The sequence below is a fragment of the Oncorhynchus kisutch genome, linkage group LG8 (assembly GCF_002021735.2).
Source record: "Oncorhynchus kisutch isolate 150728-3 linkage group LG8, Okis_V2, whole genome shotgun sequence".
Taxonomy (NCBI): Eukaryota; Metazoa; Chordata; class Actinopteri; order Salmoniformes; family Salmonidae; genus Oncorhynchus; species Oncorhynchus kisutch.
The window spans coordinates 24,425,013-24,446,191 of NC_034181.2; the positions used below are offsets into that span (position 1 = coordinate 24,425,013).

General features: G+C 42.9%; 1 protein-coding gene across 3 annotated transcripts; it reads left to right on the plus strand.

The window, feature by feature from the left end:
* Positions 1 to 419: 419 nt before the first annotated feature.
* LOC109896047 (ras association domain-containing protein 2) lies at positions 420 to 21,104 on the plus strand. Of its 3 annotated transcripts, none has more exons than XM_031829883.1 (10): positions 420 to 654; positions 9,045 to 9,118; positions 9,240 to 9,315; positions 13,078 to 13,229; positions 14,154 to 14,251; positions 14,435 to 14,577; positions 16,238 to 16,391; positions 16,643 to 16,764; positions 17,213 to 17,310; positions 17,459 to 21,104. In XM_031829883.1, the coding sequence occupies exons 2-10, from the start codon at positions 9,066 to 9,068 to the stop codon at positions 17,526 to 17,528; spliced, it is 966 nt and encodes a 321-aa protein (XP_031685743.1). In that variant the 5' UTR covers positions 420 to 654; positions 9,045 to 9,065; the 3' UTR covers positions 17,529 to 21,104. The 3 variants fall into 3 exon arrangements, with proteins under 3 accessions (XP_031685743.1, XP_031685744.1, XP_031685742.1); XM_031829884.1 differs by lacking the exon at positions 420 to 654 and adding an exon at positions 5,293 to 5,624 and having other exon boundaries at positions 14,157 to 14,251; XM_031829882.1 differs by lacking the exon at positions 420 to 654 and adding an exon at positions 5,296 to 5,624.
* The last annotated feature ends 75 nt before the right edge of the window (positions 21,105 to 21,179 follow it).

A 21,179-nucleotide genomic window follows, 5' to 3' on the forward strand; every position in this document is an offset into this window, starting at 1 on the left:
CTGGAGCTGAATAGCGCAAAGAGCAGATGTTACCGAAGAGATTACAGTGGGACACAGAGCAGAGGAGAGCACCACTAATGTCTCCTACTTTAAATATGTAATATTGTCAAACTATGTTGAGAAATAAGTGATTACCATTACAATCCCATATGACACATCAGTCATAGCACATTAACATTTATTTAGGGATAACTTGACCTATTCAGTTCGTTTTCCCTTGAATATGCGCATAGGGTTAGTTATCTATTATGCATGTCTTTTTTGGGGGGTGCATTGTTTTCGGGATTCCCCCTCCTATTCTATTCACCTATTCCGAGAGCAAGCAGTCAGAGCGAACAAAGGGGCGGCAGGTCGCGCACTGATTGGTTACCGGGTTCGGTGCCAGAGGTCCTCTACAACAGATGGGGATCTCCTCTCGTTGAGCGCACGCCAGGCACGCAAACCCCAGTGCTTGTATGCTCCGATTGTTTCCGATGCGCGGATAGGGCGAACCGAGCAGAAAACGAGCAGACTAGGCGACGCACGGTTAACGACTTTATCCAGCCCGAGCCCCCAACGTGGCAGAGAAGAACCAACCCCAGTTTATCGTTCGTTAACAACACATAAAGCCTGCAGAGGTTCGGGAAATCATCAGACTGTCTAGCAGCTCCTTCCGTAAGTAGGATATATGTAAAACGATATGAGTCTGCCATTCCTGTGTAGCGATCGATAAACTCATGGCAAGCACTTTGTAGCCCATTTCTATGTGTATACAAATAACAATGTCGCCAGCTATAGTTTTAGAGCACGGTCAAGATCCAACGAAACAGACCTTTTCGAAGTAATCTGATATAATTGCTAGTCAGAGGCTATAGTAAAAACATGTTATCCCATTGATAGTGCAACTCTATTCGCCCTCCACACACAGTACCAAATAACACTGTTATAAACGCTTTTCAGGGTTTTATTATGTTAACCGTTAGAAAGCCATCTCGGGCCTCTTCCTATACAGTGTAGTCTATAAAATATTCTCTGTCCGTCTGGAATCTGGATAGATGACATTAAGTATCAAGATATTTAAGATTCCTCTCAACACAACACACACTACTGTGGGAGTACCTGGAGACTTACCCTCTCAGATTGTGGATGTTCAAGCATGTGGTCATATTTTTCCCACTAAGTTGTGAGGGAATTCATCATGTATTGGCCTGTACCTTAATGACTCCTAATTAATAGGATATAATGCTTCCTAAGCTCATGTAAAATCTTTCACCACAATGGTGAGAGACAGATTGAAGGGGCAGGGATACACACACACAGACAATATTTGGCACTCTGTAATAGATTTGGTTGTTAGACCTCAGATGTTTTTAGGGTTGCTATGACAATGTGAACAATAGTGCGGAGGCAAAGTTGGGGTTGAGAGGGAGGAAGGGGGAAGTGGAGGTTTGGACCTGCATTCATCCCACAAGAAAGCAGTTCACCAAGGACAGAGGCACAGAGCAAGAGATCAAAATATGTGTATGTGTTTGTGAATGTGAGCGGGAGAGAGAAGTCCGGAAATCATGGTCAGGAGTTTTAATAGAGGTGGATGGGTGCCAGTCCAGGAAGATGAGACAGAGAGGAAGTGAAAGGGATGGAGGAAAACAAGTTTAGATGAAGAGGAAAACTAATTGAAATTACAACATTAATGTGAATAGATATGTTACAACAAGAACGCAATAGACCAGGAGTTAATAAGTCTAGCACTGTAGAGAGTGACAGAGAGAGGAGGGGAGGGGGGGGGGGTCGAAAGACTTCTGATATTAGCGAACTAAAACGTTTCTGCTTTGCCAATATTTGCACCTCTTTTCCATGGCTATTAAGCTTATCGAATAGAGTTGTGTGGAAAGAGGGAGGAAGAGAGAGCACTATGCTTAGACTAGGTCATCTCTGGTAGAGGCGTAGGGAAGGAGAAAGACTGGCTTGGTTGAGGGGTGGAGGCATAGGGAGGGAACGAGACTGGCTTGGCTGCTATGGTTGAGGGGTGGAGGCATAGGGAGGGAGAGAGACTGGCTTGGCTGCTGTGGTTGTATATGAGTCAGTAGAGAATTCAAGGGAATGCAGAGGGAGGGGAAGACTGGAGGCTGTATTTGGACCCCTGTCCAGAACAGAACAGGGCTCATTCTCCCCAAATCCATCGTCCAAGCTGGAATGCAGAACAAAACACAGTGACAGAACACAGAGCCGCGGCCCGAGCCAGCCTGGGTAAATGTGTCTCTCTTTAGATACGGCCAGTCGTCCCCCCCCCCCCCCCCCCCCCCAAAACAACAGGCATGATGTGTTTTTTGCAGGCAGCAGACACTGAATTGAGACAGATCAGAATTAGAGTGTAGCCACATCATTAATCTTTCGTTGACAGTAACATAAAGTAGGTGATGCTGTTACGCAAGATTTTAGGTCTGGGTTTCCTAAATTACATCATAATTCATGTGGAACTGCCAGACTAGACCAGGGGTTCCCACATGTTCGTGCCTTGACCCATCAAAACCTCTAGCGGTTTCTTGGGCCACAGTCCAGACTTAAATTACATACCAGTAATCTGTCATCACTGGGACCGTTGGCTTGGCCCAGCACAATTTGGCTCTCAAGGACTGAGCCGCCCATCCCCGGTCTGGGTATTAAGGCTAATGTCTCCTATTGTGGTGTGTGTGTGTATAGGCCTGGCATGGCCTAATATGCACTGTATGTGACCAACCACCTCGATTCGGTCTTATGTAGTAAAATTTCAAATGGTGATTTTTACATTGGCTTTAAGTAGACTAAGAGCTAGTAAATGGTAAATCATACACTACAGTTGAAGAACAACGGGAAAGTAATTCTGCTTTGAAAGTTGTTAAACATGTAACCCCACTTTTGAGAAAATGGACCTTTTGAATGTTTCGATACTTACTGGAGAGCTCTTCTTTGTCCCACCCATCTCTTTAAGGATTCAATGAGGCCATGTGCTAAACCGAGTGAGTACGGTAGTGTACTAAACAACCAAAGATTTCAAGACTAAAGGCTGGTTTATACTATGTCTATCAACATGTATGTATACAGTTGTCACAGTGACATCGTGAACATTCTATTGTCATCCGACATCAAAACGACAGGCTGCATGACATCAGCAGCCTGCTGGTCCAAAATAGCATAACTGGTGTATTTTAACACCAATAAACCCATATGTTTAAAATAGAATTTAGTATATGTCAATCTAGCATACCAGGCAACTAAAACCAACTTTCTAAACAATGTTTTGTTTTGATTCTCGCTTGTTAGCTAGATAGCTAACATTAAATTAGCCAGTACAAATAAAGACCATATCATATAGCTGACAATGTCTTAACTTTAGCTCATTTCTATTCATTATTACAGGAAAATGGTTACTTGCATAGTCTTTTGTTTAGACATGGAGCTGCTAAACAATTAACCATAATCCCAACTCATAACGTTACTTCCTTGCATGAATCTACAGGTAGCTAAAGCTAACCAACTAGGTTCAATGTTAGCTGGCTAGATAATATTAGACAATAACTAGCAATGCAAATGGCTCTGAGATACACATGTGATCTGTGTAGTAATATTTCTTGTAACGTTAGCTAGCAAGACAGCCAGCTAACATTAGCTACCTAGCTAACAGTACGCTTTAACTTGCAATGAAAATGACTTTCTGACAAAATTTTCAACATAATATCTGAAAATGTAGCTAGCTAGACTCTCTTACCCGTATACTTGGATGAACGCTTCTCCCTCTGTCACGGATGCTATGGTTGCCTTTAGTTTGAAGATGTAATCCGGAGACAGGTGTTTTATATTTGCAATCAAACGGCAGAATTTTTTTCCATCTCATTAGCTATTAGCTATACTGTGCTTCCACCAGGCATTCCACTGTTTTCAAAACTCGGTCCTGCAGAAAGTGGAGAACTTTAGCAACACTTTTGTAGTTCTTCGTGATACCTTTCAAAAAAGCTGTGTTAGAAAGAATTACCTACACATATTGAGCAGCTCATGTTATAGACAAAAGTGTGCTACATGGCAGACCAATCCTAACTCATCTCTCGGCATGTCCAGACCATCCATTATCTCAGCCAATCATGTCTAGTTCCAAACTGCCTCTAGAAGCAACATCAGCACAAGAACTGTTTGTCTGGAGCTTCATGAAATGGGTTTCCATTGCCGAGCAGCCACACAAGCCTAAGATAACCATGCGCAATGCCAAGCATCAGCCAGAGTGGTGTAAAGCTAGCCGCCATTGGACTCTGGAGCAGTGGAAAAGCATTCTCTAGAGTGTTGAATCACATATCACCATCTGGCAGTCTGATGGACGAATCTGATTTTGGTGGATGCCAGGAGAACGCTACCTGCCTGAATGTCTAGTGCCAACTCTAAAGTTTAGTAGGAGGAATAATGGTCTGGGGCTGTTTTTCATGGTTCGGGCTAGGCCCCTTAGTTCCAGTGAAGGGAATTCTTAACACTACAGCATACAATTACATTCTAGACAATTCTGTACTTCCACATTTGTGGCAACAGTTTTGGGAAGGCCCTCTCCTGTTTCAGCATGACAATGCCCCTGTGCACAAAGCGAGGTCCATACAGAAATGGTTTGTTGAGATCGGTGTGGAGGAACTTGACTGGCCTGCACAGAGCCCTGACCTCAACCCCATCAAACACCTTTGGGATGAATTGGAACGCCGACTGCGAGCCAAGCCTGATCGTCAAACATCAGTGCCTGACCTCAATAATGCCTGTGGCTGAATGGAAGCAAGTCCCCGCAGCAATGTTCCAACATCTAGTGGAAAGCCTTCCCAGAAGAGTGGAGGCTGTATAACAGCAAAGGGGGGACCAACTCCATATTAATGCTCATGATTTTGGAATGAGATATTCGATGAGCAGGTGTCCACATACCTTTGGTCATGTAGCGTAGGTGCTGAAATATGGATAATGCTGCATAGTGTGTTGGTTGATTGGTCTTACATTTTTTGATATGATCACGATAATTGAAATTGTTTGTACGTGAGGCATTGGCTGGACACGTGAGGTAGATTGTGTGTGTGGATGTTGTCTGTTGCTTCTTACCTTTCAATAGTTCTCTCTGTCTGTATATGGGGCTACTTGTGAGCCTTTCAGAGAGAAGGTGTGTGTGCGTTGGTGTATTTGTCCATGTGTATGTGGGGGAGAGATATCATATTTCATGTCTGTAGTTTGAATTGAGGAAGTCTCATGTCAGAGCGGCAGCATCAGTTTCCGCTGTGACTGAGGCTCTAAAGGAGGAAGACATTAGCGGAAGGGGAACACTTCCTTTAAACCAGCCCCTTCGACCGCCCCTTTCTCTCCCTAGTGCTCTCTCCATCGCCTCTCCCCTACAAACACACAGAAGCCTTAGACTGAGGCCTTGGGTAACTCCCCTGGATAACCAGCCACTGAAGTCTGAAGAGACAGGCTTAGTGCTGAACACTCTCTCTCCACCACAGAAAGGACAGAGTAGCTTCACCGGCTCAAGCCGAGCCAGCTTCAGGTCAACTGGACCCTGAGGACTAACATATCGTGTGTTTGTGCTACTGGTGCTGGTAGCCGATCTCTCTGTCTCTTTCCTGGCCTGACAGGGTCACACAGCTCTCAGTACGGTAAGCCACACAGCAGCTTTCTACATACACGCATGCGCACACCCATACACACACAAACACAAATGTTTATGTTGGATTTATCTGTTATTGGCAGATATTTCAGTAATGTTTCACTGCAGGGATGGGGAAGTAGCCAAGTGGAAATATACAATGGGTACTGGATAGCATAACATTGTGTGTTTAGAGTGTATGTTATTAAAAGCAAGTTTTGATTGAAGAGGTCTGAGAAGGACAAGGCTGAGACACTGCGTGTGCGTGTGTGTGTACGTGTGTGCCTGCGTGTCAGAGGGTGTTGAATATGTGTGTTAATACAACTGAAATGATTTGGTATGGAGGGTGCCCCATGTGACTCCAGCGTGCCTTGCACCTGTTCTTGTCCTTCACAAGCTTCTCTGCTGCCCCCTCTCTCTCACTCACTCACACACACTCTCTCTCTTTCTCTCTCTCTCTTTCTCTCTCTTTCAGCCTGGCAGGAAGGAAACCTAGGAGTATGCTGGCAGCATGCCATGTTAAATTAAAAGTCCAACATCTGTGTGTGTGTGTGTGTGTGATGGTCACCACAGAGCTTTCCATGTGTGTTAGGGATTTTCTGTGTGTGGTGTGTGTTTTAGACAGATGGGGAGAGGAGGAGGAAAAGAGGAAGAGAGAGAGATTGTGTAGCACAGCTGTCTTGCTCCATCTCACACTGACTGTTCCTGTTCCTGTTTCAGTCAGTCAGAGACAGGCTGCAGTCCATATTCAAAGTAGACAGCCCTCGGCCCTAAACCCTCAGCCCTTGAATGACATTTTACATCGTCACATCCAAATGTACCTTAAATGTCCCTTGACCAAGCGAGGGAGAGTAATGATTAGAGAGGCAACGTCCTTGGTGGAAATCTTGAAATTGAGCTTAAAAACAATCATCCTAAAGCTATTAATGTGCCTAGCAAGCTAACCTAGCTAACTAGCACTCCTGTCAGGTAGATAACGACATTTATTCTAATACATTTCAGAATTCCCAAAAAATATGTTTATGAAACTCACTACGAGACTAAGCCAATTTGCCAATGCTAAAATCAATGTAATCTACACTACCGGTGAAAAGTTTTAGAACCTGGCATCCAGGGTGGCGCAGTGGTCTAAGGAAGTGCTAGCTGTGCCACCAGAGACCAGAGACTCACGGTCGCGGCCGGCTCTGTCGCAGCCGGCCGCGACCATGAGGCCCATGGGGCTGCGCACAATTGGCCTCGCGTTGTCCGGGTTAGGGAGGGTTTGGCCTGCAGGGATATCCTTGTCTCATCGCGCACTAGCGACTCCTGTGGCGGGTCGGGCGCAGTGCAAGCTGACCAGGTCGCTAGGTGTACGGTGTTTCCTCCGACACATTGGTGGGGCTGGCTTCCGGGTTGGATGCGCGCTGTGTTAAGAAGCAGTGTGTTTCGGAGGACGCATGGCTCTCGACCTTCGCCTCTCCCGAGTCCGTGTGGGAGTTGTAGCGATGAGACAAGACAGTAACTACCAGCGATACCACGACATTGGGGATAAAAACGGGGTAAAAAATAAATAAATCAAGTTTTATAACTATTCATTCAAGGGTTTTTCTTTATTTTGACTATTTTCTACATTTTAGACATCAGTACTATGAAATAACACATATGGAATCATGTAGTAACCAAAAAAGTGTTAAACAAATCAAAATAGATTTGAGATTTGAGATTCTTCAAATAGACACCCTTTGCCTTGACAGCTTTGCACACTCTTGGAGCAAAGCACCCCCACAACATGATGCTGCCACACCCTGCTTCACGGTTGGGATGGTGTTCTTCGGCTTGCAAGCATCCCCCCTTTTCCTCCAAACATACAATGGTCATTATGGCCAAATAGTTATATTTCTGTTTCATCAGACCAGAGGACATTTGTCCAAAAAGTACCACCTTTGTCCCCATGTGCAGTTACAAACTGTAGTCTGGCTTTTTTATGGCGGTTTTGGAGCAGTGGCTTCTTCCTTGCTGAGCGGCCTTTCAGGTTATGTCGATATAGGACTCTTTTTACTGTGGATATAGATACTTTTGTATCCGTTTCCTCCAGCATCTTTACAAGGTCCTTTGCTGTTGTTCTGGGATTGATCTTAATTTTTCGCACCAAAGTACGTTCATCTCTAGGAGACCAAACGCGTCTCCTTCCTGAGCGGTATGATGGCTGCGTGGTCCCATGGGTTTTATACTTGCGTACTATTGTTTGTACAGATGAACGTGTTACCTTCAGGCATTTGGAAATTGCTCCCAAGGATGAACCAGACTTGTTTTTTTTCTGAGGTCTTGGCTGATTTCTTTTGATTTTGTTTGAAAGTTTGAAAGTAGGCCTTGAAATACATCCACAGGAACACCTTTAATAGGCTAATAGGCATCATGAGTCAATCAGAAGCTTCTAAAGCCATGACATTGTTATCTGGAATATTCCAAGTTGTTTAAAGGCACAGTAAACTTAGTGTATGTAAACTTCTGACTCACTGGAATTGTGATACAGTGAGTTTATAAGTGAAATAATCTGTCTGTAAACAATTGTTGGAAAAATTACTTGTGTCATGCACAAAGTAGATGTCCTCACCGACTTGCCAAAACTATAGTTTGTTAACAAGAAATTTGTGGAGTGGTTGTAAAACTACTTTTAATGACTCCAACCTAAGTGTATGTTAACTTATGACTTCAACTGTACATAATTCCCAAACATTCTTATAATTTATGAAAATGTGAAAGTTATTATCTAAGTGCTCGCTTGTCAGAAAATGTTTTAAAAAGTGTCAATCTTCCTGGGGGTGTATATGAACGGATTTTAACAATATTTAATATCGCTAAAATGCTGTCAGTTCCACTTTTAACAATGTTGAGTGACTTGATGACAGACTAGATGTATGAAATCCAGTGATTGTTGTATTTCCCTACCTGCATGTCTATCTGAGGTATATATTTATTATTTTCCAATCATTTTTGAATGTTTTATTCTTCCTTCAATCATATTCCTACTCTTCCTCCCCACCCACCTCCTGTCTCTGTGGCAATGTGGTGTGTCTCCATGGTGATGCTCGGTTGAATTGCTGCCTCTGGTTGATCATGAGGTGTCATGAGACTCATCAGTCAATCTCTCTCTCTCTATTGCATCATTGTTCTCCAAAATCTATCCACATTCATGTTGAATTCCACTCCCCCTATTCTCTCCCTTCCTTTCCTATGTCCTCTCTCTGCTTCATCCCTAGACTGGTACTCATCAACCTCCTATAAAAACATCTGAATATGATTTCTGATCTCTGTCTCTGTCTAGCCCTGTCTCTCACTCTCTCTGTCTCTCGCTCTCTCGGTCTCTCTCACTGTCTCTCTCTCTCTCTCTCTCTCTCTCTCTCTCTCTCTCTCTCTCTCTCTCTCTCTCTCTCTCTCTCTCTCTCTCCAGCTCCTCTCATGCTGACTGAGAATGGATAACATTCAGAACGGGGTTCAGATCGGAGACAAAAAGTTCATCAGCAAGTAAGGCATGCACACACATACACCACAGATGCACACAGACACATACACACCGATGTATGCAATAATGAAATGTGTGTAAATTAATTGATTGTTGTCATTAAAGTTCTCTTTCTGTCTTCAGGGCAACAGTCCTGTCCCACCTCAAAACCTACAACCTCTATTATGATGGACAGAACCTGCAGTTGAGACACAGAGAGGTATCGGTAGTGCGTGTGTGTTGGTGTAAATCCAATTGTATTTGTCACATGCGCCGAATACAACACGTGTAGACCTTGTGAAATGCTTACTTACAAGCCCTTAACCAACAATGCAGTTTTAAGAAAATATACAGTTCCTTGCGAAAGTATTCGGCCCCCTTTAACTTTGCGACCTTTTGCCACATTTCAGGCTTCAAACATAAAGATATAAAACTGTATTTTTTTGTGAAGAATCAACAACAAGTGGGACACAATCATGAAGTGGAACGACATTTATTGGATATTTCAAACTTTTTTAACAAATCAAAAACTGAAAAATTGGGCGCGCAAAATTATTCTGCCCCCTTAAATTAATACTTTGTAGCGCCACCTTTTGCTGCGATTACAGCTGTAAGTCGCTTGGGGTATGTCTCTATCAGTTTTGCACATCGAGAGACTGACATTTTTTTCCCATTCCTCCTTGCAAAACAGCTCGAGCTCAGTGAGGTTGGATGGAGAGCATTTGTGAACAGCAGTTTTCAGTTCTTTCCACAGATTCTCGATTGGATTCAGGTCTGGACTTTGACTTGGCCATTCTAACACCTGGATATGTTTATTTTTGAACCATTCCATTGTAGATTTTGCTTTATGTTTTGGATCATTGTCTTGTTGGAAGACAAATCTCCGTCCCAGTCTCAGGTCTTTTGCAGACTCCATCAGGTTTTCTTCCAGAATGGTCCTGTATTTGGCTCCATCCATCTTTCCATCAATTTTAACCATCTTCCCTGTCCCTGCTGAAGAAAAGCAGGCCCAAACCATGATGCTGCCACCACCATGTTTGACAGTGGGGATGGTGTGTTCAGGGTGATGATCTGTGTTGCTTTTACGCCAAACATAACGTTTTGCATTGTTGCCAAAAAGTTCCATTTTGGTTTCATCTGACCAGAGCACCTTCTTCCACATGTTTGGTGTGTCTCCCAGGTGGCTTGTGGCAAACTTTAAACGACACTTTATGGATATCTTTAAGAAATGGCTTTCTTCTTGCCACTCTTCCATAAAGGCCAGATTTGTGCAATATACGACTGATTGTTGTCCTATGGACAGAGTCTCCCACCTCAGCTGTAGATCTCTGCAGTTCATCCAGAGTGATCATGGGCCTCTTTGCTGCATCTCTGATCAGTCTTCTCCTTGTATGAGCTGAAAGTTTAGAGGGACGGCCAGGTCTTGGTAGATTTGCAGCGGTCTGATACTCCCTCCATTTCAATATTATCGCTTGCACAGTGCTCCTTGGGATGTTTAAAGCTTGGGAAATCGGCTTTAAACTTCTTCACAACAGTATCTCGGACCTGCCTGGTGTGTTCCTTGTTCTTCATGATGCTCTCTGCGCTTTTAACGGACCTCGGAGACTATCACAGTGCAGGTGCATTTATACGGAGACTTGATTACACACAGGTGGATTGTATTTATCATCATTAGTCATTTAGGTCAACATTGGATCATTCAGAGATCCTCACTGAACTTCTGGAGAGAGTTTGCTGCACTGAAAGTAAAGGGGCTGAATAATTTTGCACGCCCAATTTTTCAGTTTTTGATTTGTTAAATTTGTTTGAAATATCCAATAAATGTCGTTCCACTTCATGATTGTGTCCCACTTGTTGTTGATTCTTCACAAAAAAATACAGTTTTATATCTTTGTTTGAAGCCTGAAATGTGGCAAAAGGTCGCAAAGTTCAAGGGGGCCGAATACTTTCGCAAGGCACTGTATATATATTTTAAAGTAAGAGATAAGAATAACAAATCATTAAAGAGCAACAGTAAATAACAATAGGAAGGCTATATACGGGGGGTACCGGTAGAGTCAATGTCAATGTGCGGGTGCACCGGTGTCGAGGTAATTGAGGGAATATGTACATGTAGGTAGGGTTATTAAAGTGACTATACATAGATGATGATAATAATAATAATAACAGAGAGTAGCAGCAGCGTTCCGGGGGGGGCAATGCAAATAATCTGGGTAGCTATTTGATTAGCTGTTCAGTTTATGGCTTGGGGTTAGAAGCTATTTAGGAGCCTCTTGGACCTAGACTTGGCGCTCCGGTACCACTTGTTGTGCGGTAGCACTGAGAACAGTCTATGACCAGGGTGGCTGGAGTATTTGACCATTTTTAGGGCTGTGGATCTGTTGGTGTGGTATGCAAATTGGAGTGGGCCTAGGGTTTCTGGGATAATGGTGTTGATGTGAGCCATGCCTTTCAAAGCATTTCATGGCTAAAGACGTGAGTGCTACTGGTCGGTAGTAATTTAAACAGTTTACCTTAGTGTTCATGGGCACAGAGAATATGGTGGTCTGCTTGAAACATGTTGGTATTACAGACTCAGACAGGGAGAGGTTGAAAATGTCAGTGAAGATACTTGCCAGTTGGTCAGTGCATGCTCGGAGTACTGATGTGGTGTACTCCTCAATGCCATCGGAAGAATCCGGGAACATATTCCAGGCTGTGCTAGCAAAGCAGTCCTGTAGTTTAGCATCTGTTTCATCTGACCACTTTTTTATAGGCAGAGTCACTGGTGCTTCCTGCTTTAGTTTTAGCTTGTAAGCAGGAATCAGGAGGATATAATTATGGTCAGATTTGCCAAATGGAGGGTGAGGGACAGCTTTGTACGTGTCTCTGTGTGTGAAGTAAATGTGGTCTAGAATTTTCTTTCCTCTGCACATTTAACATGCTGAAAGAATTTCCCTGCATTAATTAAAGTCCTTGGCCACTAGGAGCGCCGCCTCTGGATAGTGCCAGCATCGGTCTGTGGTGGTATGTAGACAGCGATGAAAAATACAGATGAAAACTCTCTAGGTAGATAGTGTGGTGTACAGCTTATCATGAGATACTCTACCTCAGGTGAGCAAAACCTTGATACTTCCTTAGATATCATGCACCAGCTGTTGTTCACATATATGCATAGGCCCCAGCCCCATTTCTTACCGGAGGCTGCTGTTCTGTCCTCCAAATGGAGTGTATAACCCACCAGCTGAATGTTCTTAATGACGTTGTTCAGCCACGACTCGGTGAAACATAAGATATTACAGTTTTTAATGTCCCTTTGGTAGGATATACAGTACGTGCTTTTAGCTCGTCCCATTTATTTTCCAGCGATGAACATTAGCTTGCAGGTCGGAAGGCAAGGGTAGATTAGCCACTCGTCGCCTGATCCTAACAAGGCACCTGGATCTTTTTCCACAAAATCGCAGTTTCCTTCTCCAGCGAATCACGGGGATCTGGGCCTGTTCGGTTGTCTGTAGTAGTATATCCCTCCCATCCGACTCATTGAAGAACTCCTCGTCCAGTTTGAGGTGAGCAATCGCAGTTCTGATGTCCAGAAGCTATTTTCGGTCAAAATAGACGGAGGCAGCAACATTATGTACAAAACAAGTTACGAACAACGTGAAAATACAAACAAAATAGCATGGTTGGTTAAGAGCCGATAAGACGGCAGCCCTCCCCTCTGGCGCCATCGTTTATATGCATGTGAATGAGAGTAAGAGCGAGAGTCTTTCCATTGTTGCTAATCACTGTCATAATTGGTGTAATAGCTGCCCCCTCCTATTTCAGCTCTTTATTGCATGTATGCTTTTTCTTTTCCTCCACTCTTTGTTTGTTTTTCTCTCTTTCAAACCTTTGCTGTTCAATTTACCCATCACTGACTCAATAATTCACCCTGCCTCAAAAGGGTAATAACTGTCAGTGTTTTTGTGTGTGTGTATTGATTGAGGTGACTCTGTCTTTACAGGAGGAAGGGGAGCTGATCGTGGAGGGTTTGTTGAATATCTCCTGGGGCCTGCGTCGACCTATTAGATTGCAGATGCAGGACGATCACGAGCGAATCAGGCCTCCTCCCTCCTCTACCTCCTGGCACTCCGGCTGTGCCCTGGATAATCAGAGGTAGGGTGTGAGCTCTTATACCAACAACACAGAGAAGGCAACATATAGAAACATGTACTACGTACAGTATGTATGAAAAGGATACACTGAGTATACAAAACATTAAGAACACCTGCTCTTTCCATGGCATAGACTGACCAGGTGAAAGCCATAATCCTTTTTTGAAGTCACTTCAGGGTATATGAAGGGGGAGGGGGTTAAAGAAGGATTTTTATGCCTGGAGACAATTAAAACATGGATTGTGTATGTGATTTAAGTGCCTTTGAACAGGGTATGGTAGTATGTGCCAGGCGCACCGGTTTGTGTCAAGAACTGCAACGCTGCTGTATTTTTCATGCTCAACTGTTTCCCATGTGTATCAAGAATGGTCCACCATCCAAAGGACATCCAGCCAACTTGACACAACTGTGGGAAGCATTGGAGTCAACATGGGCCAGAATCTCTGTGGAACGTTTTGGCACCTTGTAGAGCCCATGCCCTGACAAATTGAGGCTGTTCTGAGGGCAAAGGGGGGAGGGGGGTGCAAAAATAATGACTTGACTGATAATGAAGTATTGCTATAACCTAATGATTATCCTAAAATGTCATACTCATCAATGGCCAAGCATATTTATTTCATTTTGTCTGACCAGGATAGTGTGTCTGTGGCAGTGGGCATGTGGTTGACATTTTACAGAGTTTGGTTTGGTGAATGTTTGTCCTGTGGCCATACTGTTATTTCTTTATTATGACCTATATTCTGGGTTTTTAGTTTACTCTGAACATACATTATATTCACCAATCAGATTACATAGAAACCATATTTTACTGTTCCTCTGCCTGTCATTTACACACTGATGTAGTATAACTTTGAAGAGAATATAATGTGTCATAAATAAGGTCAGCCAATTAAATATTGGAATATTCGTGTTTGCCTTATGTCAGTAGCAATGAAGGTACCCAGCAGATCCCGCCCACCATAGAAGTGACAGAGCACGAAAGCCAATCAGAGGACACCATTGTGAAGGAGGATGAGGAAGAAGGTGGGTCTTATAGAAGAGTAGTCTGAACCTTCAGCTTGTTATTATGGAAAACCCAATTATTTATCCAACATCAGATAGCCATGTCTGTTCAACAATACATTTTTAGAACATTCTCTGACGTTCATAGGAGCTTGATTGTCTGACTCCTCCCCGTTCTCCTATATCTGTGCTCTGATTGGACAGAGGAATATGAGAGCTCCGCCCAGCTGCTGAGGACGAAGAGCGATGCAGGGGTTCTGAGACGGGGCCAGCGCCGGTCACCTAGTGACCAGAGAAGGTTACGACGACACCGCTTCTCCATCAACGGACACTTCTACAATCACAAGGTACACACTGTCGTGTCTTTGGCTATGCCGGATTAAGTGATATGACATGCTATTCTATAAAATCCTTTCTCTGTAATTAATATTACCTGATTGAGCTAATCATGTAAATGTAATTAACTAGAAAGTCGGGGCACCACGAAAGAGTGTTTATAGAGCTGTTATCTTTCGAATAAACTCTGAAAGACCTAGCAATATTTTACATCAATAGCAGTCAATATTAATCGTCACCTTATTTCAGTCTCACCTGAACATCGTAGAATTCTTGGTTGTCTTCACGAACCCTGGCTAACCCTGGTTGAATCAGCAATACAAAATTGGGTGTATTATTTATTTACTAAATACCTAACTAATCACACAGAATTACATATACACAGAATGAATCATACCTTGATTACAAATTATGTCATAAAGGAAAACGTCCCTAGCGGACGGAACAGATATGACAGCTGGTTACACAAAGAAAAGGGGGTTGGGTTTGAGTGAAAGAGCGGGAAGACTGAGGAACAAAGAGAGAAGCTCTGCTATCGTAAATACAGTATCTTATGCATTCTAAATTACCGCCCATCTGGAAAAGGAAAATGCAATAAATATTTACTCTGAGCTGCGCTTCGGTAGGTTGGTCGTGTAGATGCTGGCCAACAGAGCCTGTCCTCGGAAGAATGTCACTGGTGGTAAATTGGATATGTTGTAGTATTGTTGTTGTGTGTTAGACTGGATACGTCGTCCTTCCTTTCCTAGCCCATGTTTACAGCTGCTGTTGCTAACTCAACGGCTAGGATGTCTCACTTCTTTAGTGAATAGGAGTTCAAATTTATACCATTCACAACCAAAGCGCACGCTGAGGTTGGCTTAGTTCTGTAGTTGACATGTTAGTCCTTTTCAACGTATGGACCGTCGTCTTATCATCCTCGGAACAGATAGTTACATTACATACATCGTCAAGGGCTTATATAGTGGGGGGAGAGAAGGGTGTGTTTCATAGTTTATAACCCATGTCTCTTCACAGGGACGGGCCACTGATTGAGCAGAGCTCTAACTTTATGAAAACCCAAATCTCTCATTTGGAAGCTAAAATTACATGTAATCTTTTCACAAATAGTGTTGTATTTAAATTGCACAACAATTCCATGTGAATCTGATAACTAGAATGTGTAGACTTTCCCAGATACAGTTTATGTTGTCCTGTCATCAGTCATAATGTCTCAGATGACAACCGAACTGACATCATATTCATTAAGTACCAACGCATATTTTCAACTGGTTCTATTACTGAAATATGGTTCCTTTCCCTCACTTGTTTGATGTTCCCAGACCCTATGTTTAACAAAGGCTATTCAAGAGTCCTTCAGTAGAGTCAGAGAGAGAGGGAAGGGAGAATGTTATTTATGGGGGGGTCATAAACCTTACCCACAGGCCAACGTCATGACAACACACACACACACACACACACACACACACACACACACACACACACACACACACACACACACACACACACACACACACACACACACACACACACACACACACACACACACTATACTGCAGCTAAACACTAATACAATGACAACATACTACCACAAATAAACTAATCCTGTCTCTCTCTCTCACTCAATCCTCTCACCCTCTCATAATTGTGCGGCCCCCATCGCCCCTTCAGACTGCAGTCTTTACTCCAGCGTATGGTTCAGTGACTAACGTGCGGATCAACAGTTGTATGACCACGCCTCAGGTGCTGCGAGTGCTACTTAACAAGTTTAAGATTGAGAACAGCCCAGATGACTTTGCGCTGTATCTTGTACACACCAGCGGGGGTGAGTGAGTTTGTGTGTTGTTGTGTGGTTGCGTGTCTGTCACAGAGTTTAAAGCTGAAGCACTTTCTCTGTTTCGCAGGGTCCATGTAATCAATTTGTGTTTATCGTGTGTGTGTGTGTGTGTGTGTGTGTGTGTGTGTGTGTGCGCGCAAGAGTGCTGCAGCACTGTGGAAAAACATGGTAATCTTCTAACATAACTTAGGTACACCTGGTGTAATGCAGTAAAGGTCTGACAATGTTTTTTCTTTCAGAGCGTGTGAAGCTGAAGCGCAGTGACTATCCCCTGGTGTTGCGTGTGCTTCAGGGTCCATGTGAACAGGTCAGCAGAATCTTCCTGATGGAGCAGGACCTGGGAGAGGAAGTCACCTATGACGTAAGACTGCTGATGTGTAACTGCCAAATTACTCCCCACCCACTATACAACTGATAAATCATTCACTACTTCTTAGTGCCCCTAAACTAAATCACATCCTCTGAATGGAATTTTCTGTTTGTCCCCTTTTCAATTACAAAAGGGCTCAGTTCAATAGAACTTGCAGTGGTCTATTTATGCACTAGAATAGCAAAACCATAATTTACTTAAGTGAAGCTGCTTGGGGGGCTGCCAGCCAAGCCAATTAGCTCTCCTCAACAATGGCTTGACACTGGCTTGACAGTGTAGTCAATGGCCAAAAACTGACATAAGCTGTTATGACTATTTATGACCTTTACGTTGTTGTTATTATTATTACTACTACAGTATTGTGATTTCATAATAGTTGAGGGTCTGGGTCCAGGTCAGGTCTGTGTTTGTAACTGAATTTCTCCCTCCTCCCCACCAGGTGGCACAGTATATTAAGTTTGAGATGCCAGTGCTGCAGAGTTTCATCACCAAGCTGATGGAGGAAGAGGACCGGGAGGTGCAGAAACTCAGGAGCAGGTGCAGTATTGGCAAAGTCTCTGCAGTGGCAACATCTACTTCTCCCAATAGCTGTGTCTATGGTGTCTCCCCAATGTACTATGTGTTAATGTCTCATTCTCGCTCTCTATCTATATCTCTCTCTGTCTCTCTCTCTCTGTGTGTATAGATATGCATATCTGCGGTGTATCATAGAGAAGCAGTTGCATTGTCTTCCTGAGGGGACCACCTGTATGTGACCTGGTTTAGGGAGGGACAACCACATCTTCACAAAACCTTCCCAAGATCTCCCAGACCTGTTCAGCTACCCCTCCTCACCCCTGACTCCGTCCCAAGCACAAAACAGGAGTGATCAAGAACCACCCAGAGGAGAGGCACCCATTTCAACCTCGCCTAATTATCTTTCAAGACCTCCGTAGGGACAGTGTACACATTGTGAAGCATGCCACCCTCTTTCCTGATTCCTGCTGTTTCTGTCCATACCATTTACAGACAGTACATGCCCACTGGGCACAGAAGTCTATTCAGCTTCTAGTTTTGATTTATTTCTGATTGAGTTGTCAACTAACGTGAATTCAACTTGAAATTAACCCCAAAAAATTATAGGTGGTTGAAAAAAATACTAAATGCCCTTCCATTGATTACTTTCTGCAAATCCAGTTGGTTTTCCACTGTAATTCAACCTCATCAAGTTGATTTGGGGGGTTGAAATGACGTGGAAACAACATTGATTCAATCGGTTTTTGCCCAGTGGGTATCCTCTTTTCTGTCCCAATCCCTTTCTAACATACCTGCCCCTCGGTAGTGTTATCTGCATAACTGTACCATGTCAGCAATAATAATAGTTTGTGGGGAAGATAAAGGCTGGCACTTTTCATATGGGGGCCGGTATGGAGCATTGAGCCTGCCCCATGTTCTATCATACCACTCTGATGCACAAGAATTTAAAGCACAAAACCAGCTCCCTTAGTTCTTTTGAGCTAGATAGCACTCGATCTCTCGCTCTCTTTCTCTGTAATTTTCCTTTCAACAATATTGCTACCTGCAGATAACTAAACTTGTCTCACCTTTTACATCTCTCAAAACCAGAACATACCTCAGACTCAGTGACATCACACGCTAGATGAGTTTCTCAGCCAGTCAGTGAGGGAGTTGAATGACTCCTGTCCTGTGACTGTATGTGATGTTGAAACGTGCCTGTCCCCAGTGTGTTGCAGGACTCTCTTTATGATCAGCTCTAGTGAGTCTGTAACTGTAATGTAACTTCATGATTGTCCACAGTTAATCTGAAACCTCCACCTAACATTTCTGTTACCTGTGTGTTATGCCTCGATCAGACCGACAGCGTCATTGCATCAATGCTGCATAAGAAATTCTGCAGTCAAACTTTTTTCATTATGTAATCCGATGTGTGAGATGTGTGCAACAAACGTTTATTCACCTTTTGCTACTATTTCTGTCAAGTCTACTCATACAATTTGATGCATACGTTTGATTTATCCAACATCTGCACCACACAGAACACAGAAACTGCCTCTGCAACACAATGCTGCAAGGCAAACGCTGTGTTCCATTGGAAATGAATGTACTTCTGGTGTACCAAAACGCAATGACGCTGTCAGTCAGAACTGTTTTTTTCACCTTTATTTAACTTGGCAACTCCAAGAATGTTAGCCTCGCTTGCCAGGGTTATAATCCCATGGTGTGATATGACCTGTGTGTCTACAAACACCTGGAGACTGAAGCACAAAACAGAGAGAGGACCAGAGTTCCTTAAGATTGTGACTTATGTAGATGATGGATCAACTACAATAGCTCAAACGAGGGAATGTTGTGTGTGTGTGCACGCATATCTAAAGCAGTACTTAGTTGCCTTGTAGATATTGATCTGTGTGTGTGTATGACTGCATACAGGACTTTGAGATGTGGTACATCAATTCTGTTACACCTACACTACTGGTCAAACGTTTTAGAACACCTACTCATTCAAGGGTTTTTCTTTAATTTTTAAAACTATTTTCTACATTGTAGAATAATATTTAAGACATCAATACTATGAAATAACACATGGAATCCTGTAGTAAAGAATTGGAATCATGTAGTAACCAAAAAGTGTTAAACAAATCAAAATATATTTTAGATTTGAGATTCTTCAAATAGCCACCCTTTGCCTTGATGTCAGCTTTGCACATTCTTGGCATTCTCTCAACCAGCTTCACCTGGAATGCTTTTCCAACAGTCTTGAAGGAGTTCCCACATATGCTGAGCACTTGTTGACTGCTTTTCTTTCACTCTGCGGTCCAACTCATCCTAAACCATCTCAATTTGGTTGAGGTCGGGGGTTGTGGAGGCCAGGTCATCTGATGCAGCACTCCATCACTCTCCTTCTTGGTAAAATAGCCCTTACACAGTCTGGAGGTGTGTTGGGTCATTGTTCTGTTGAAAAACAAATTATACTCCACTAAGCCCAAACCAGATGGGATGGCACATTGAGCTCTAAAATGCTGTTGTAGCCATACTGGTTAAGTGTGCCTTGAATTCTAAATAAATCAGTGTCACCATCAAAGCACCCCCACACAATAACATCTCCTCCTCCATGCTTTACTGTGGGAAATACACGTGCGAGATCATGCGTTCACCCACACCGCATCTCACAAGACATGGCGGTTGAAACCAAAAATCTCCCATTTAGACACCAGACCAAAGGACAAATTTCCACTGGTCTAATGTCCGTTGCTCGTGTTTCTTGGCCCAAGCAAGTCTCTTATTATTATTGTTGTCCTTTTAGTAGTGGTTTCTTTGCAGCAATTCGACCATGAAGACCTGATTCACACAGTCCCCTCTGAACAGTTGATGTTGAGATGTGTCTGTTACTTGAACTCTGTGAGGCATTTATTTGGGCTGTAATTTCTGAGGCTGGTAACTAATGAACTTATCCTCTGCTACAGAGGTAACTCTGAGTCTTCCATTCCTATGGCGATCCTCATGAGTGCCAGTTTCATCATAGCGCTTGATGGTTTTTGCGACTGCACTTGAAGAAACTTTCAAAGTTCTTGAAATGTTCTGGTTTGACTGACCTTCATGTCTTAAAGTAATGATGGACTGTCTCTTTGCTTATTTGAGCTGTTCTTGCCATAATATGGATTTGGTATTTTACCAAATAGGGCTATCTTCTGTATACCCCCCTACCTTGTCACAACACAACTGATTGGCTCAAACGCATTAAGTTTTGAGCCAATCAGAAATTCCACAAAATAACTTGAAGGCACACCTGTTAATTGAAATGCATTCCAGGTGACTACCTCATGAAGCTGGTTGGGAGAATGCCAACAGTGTGTAAAGCTGTCATCAAGGCAAAGGGTGGCTATTTGAAGAATCTTGAATATAACATATTTTTTGATTTAACACTTTTGGTTACTACATGATTCCATGTGTATTTCATAGTTTTGATGTCTTCACTATTATTCTACAATGTAGAAAATAGTCTAAATAAATAAAAAACCTTGAATGAGTAGGTGTTCTAGAACTTTTGACCGGTAGTGGAAATCTTCCCTCAGCTTTTAAAAGGTTGCTGTATATTGTTTGTGAGCGCTTGTGTGCGTTCATGCATATATGTTTGTCATTTAAATGTCTATTGCTTTTTCAAGACTGACACGTTTATTTCATGATATTTTAGCTGTTGTAATGTTGCATTCTGACTGAGCGCTCCTTTTTTTGAGGACACCCTCTTCAAAGTCAAAGACATGCCACTATTTGGAAATGTAGTATTTTTACAATAATTGTTATTATTTAATAAAGAGTTATCTTGAAGCAGATTTGGTCCTTTTCTGGGTCAGTGGGTGGAAACCATGTCATCCTGGTTGTATAATACTTGTTGAATCAATGATAAT

Coding starts and splice junctions, on each gene's coding strand:
- LOC109896047 (XM_031829883.1), top strand. CDS start 9,066: ATGGATAACATTCAGAACGGGGTTCAGATCGGAGACAAAAAGTTCATC. Junction 16,392..16,642: donor TCTTGTACACACCAGCGGGG/GTGAGTGAGTTT, acceptor TTTTTCTTTCAG/AGCGTGTGAAGCTGAAGCGC. Junction 16,765..17,212: donor GAGAGGAAGTCACCTATGAC/GTAAGACTGCTG, acceptor CCTCCCCACCAG/GTGGCACAGTATATTAAGTT.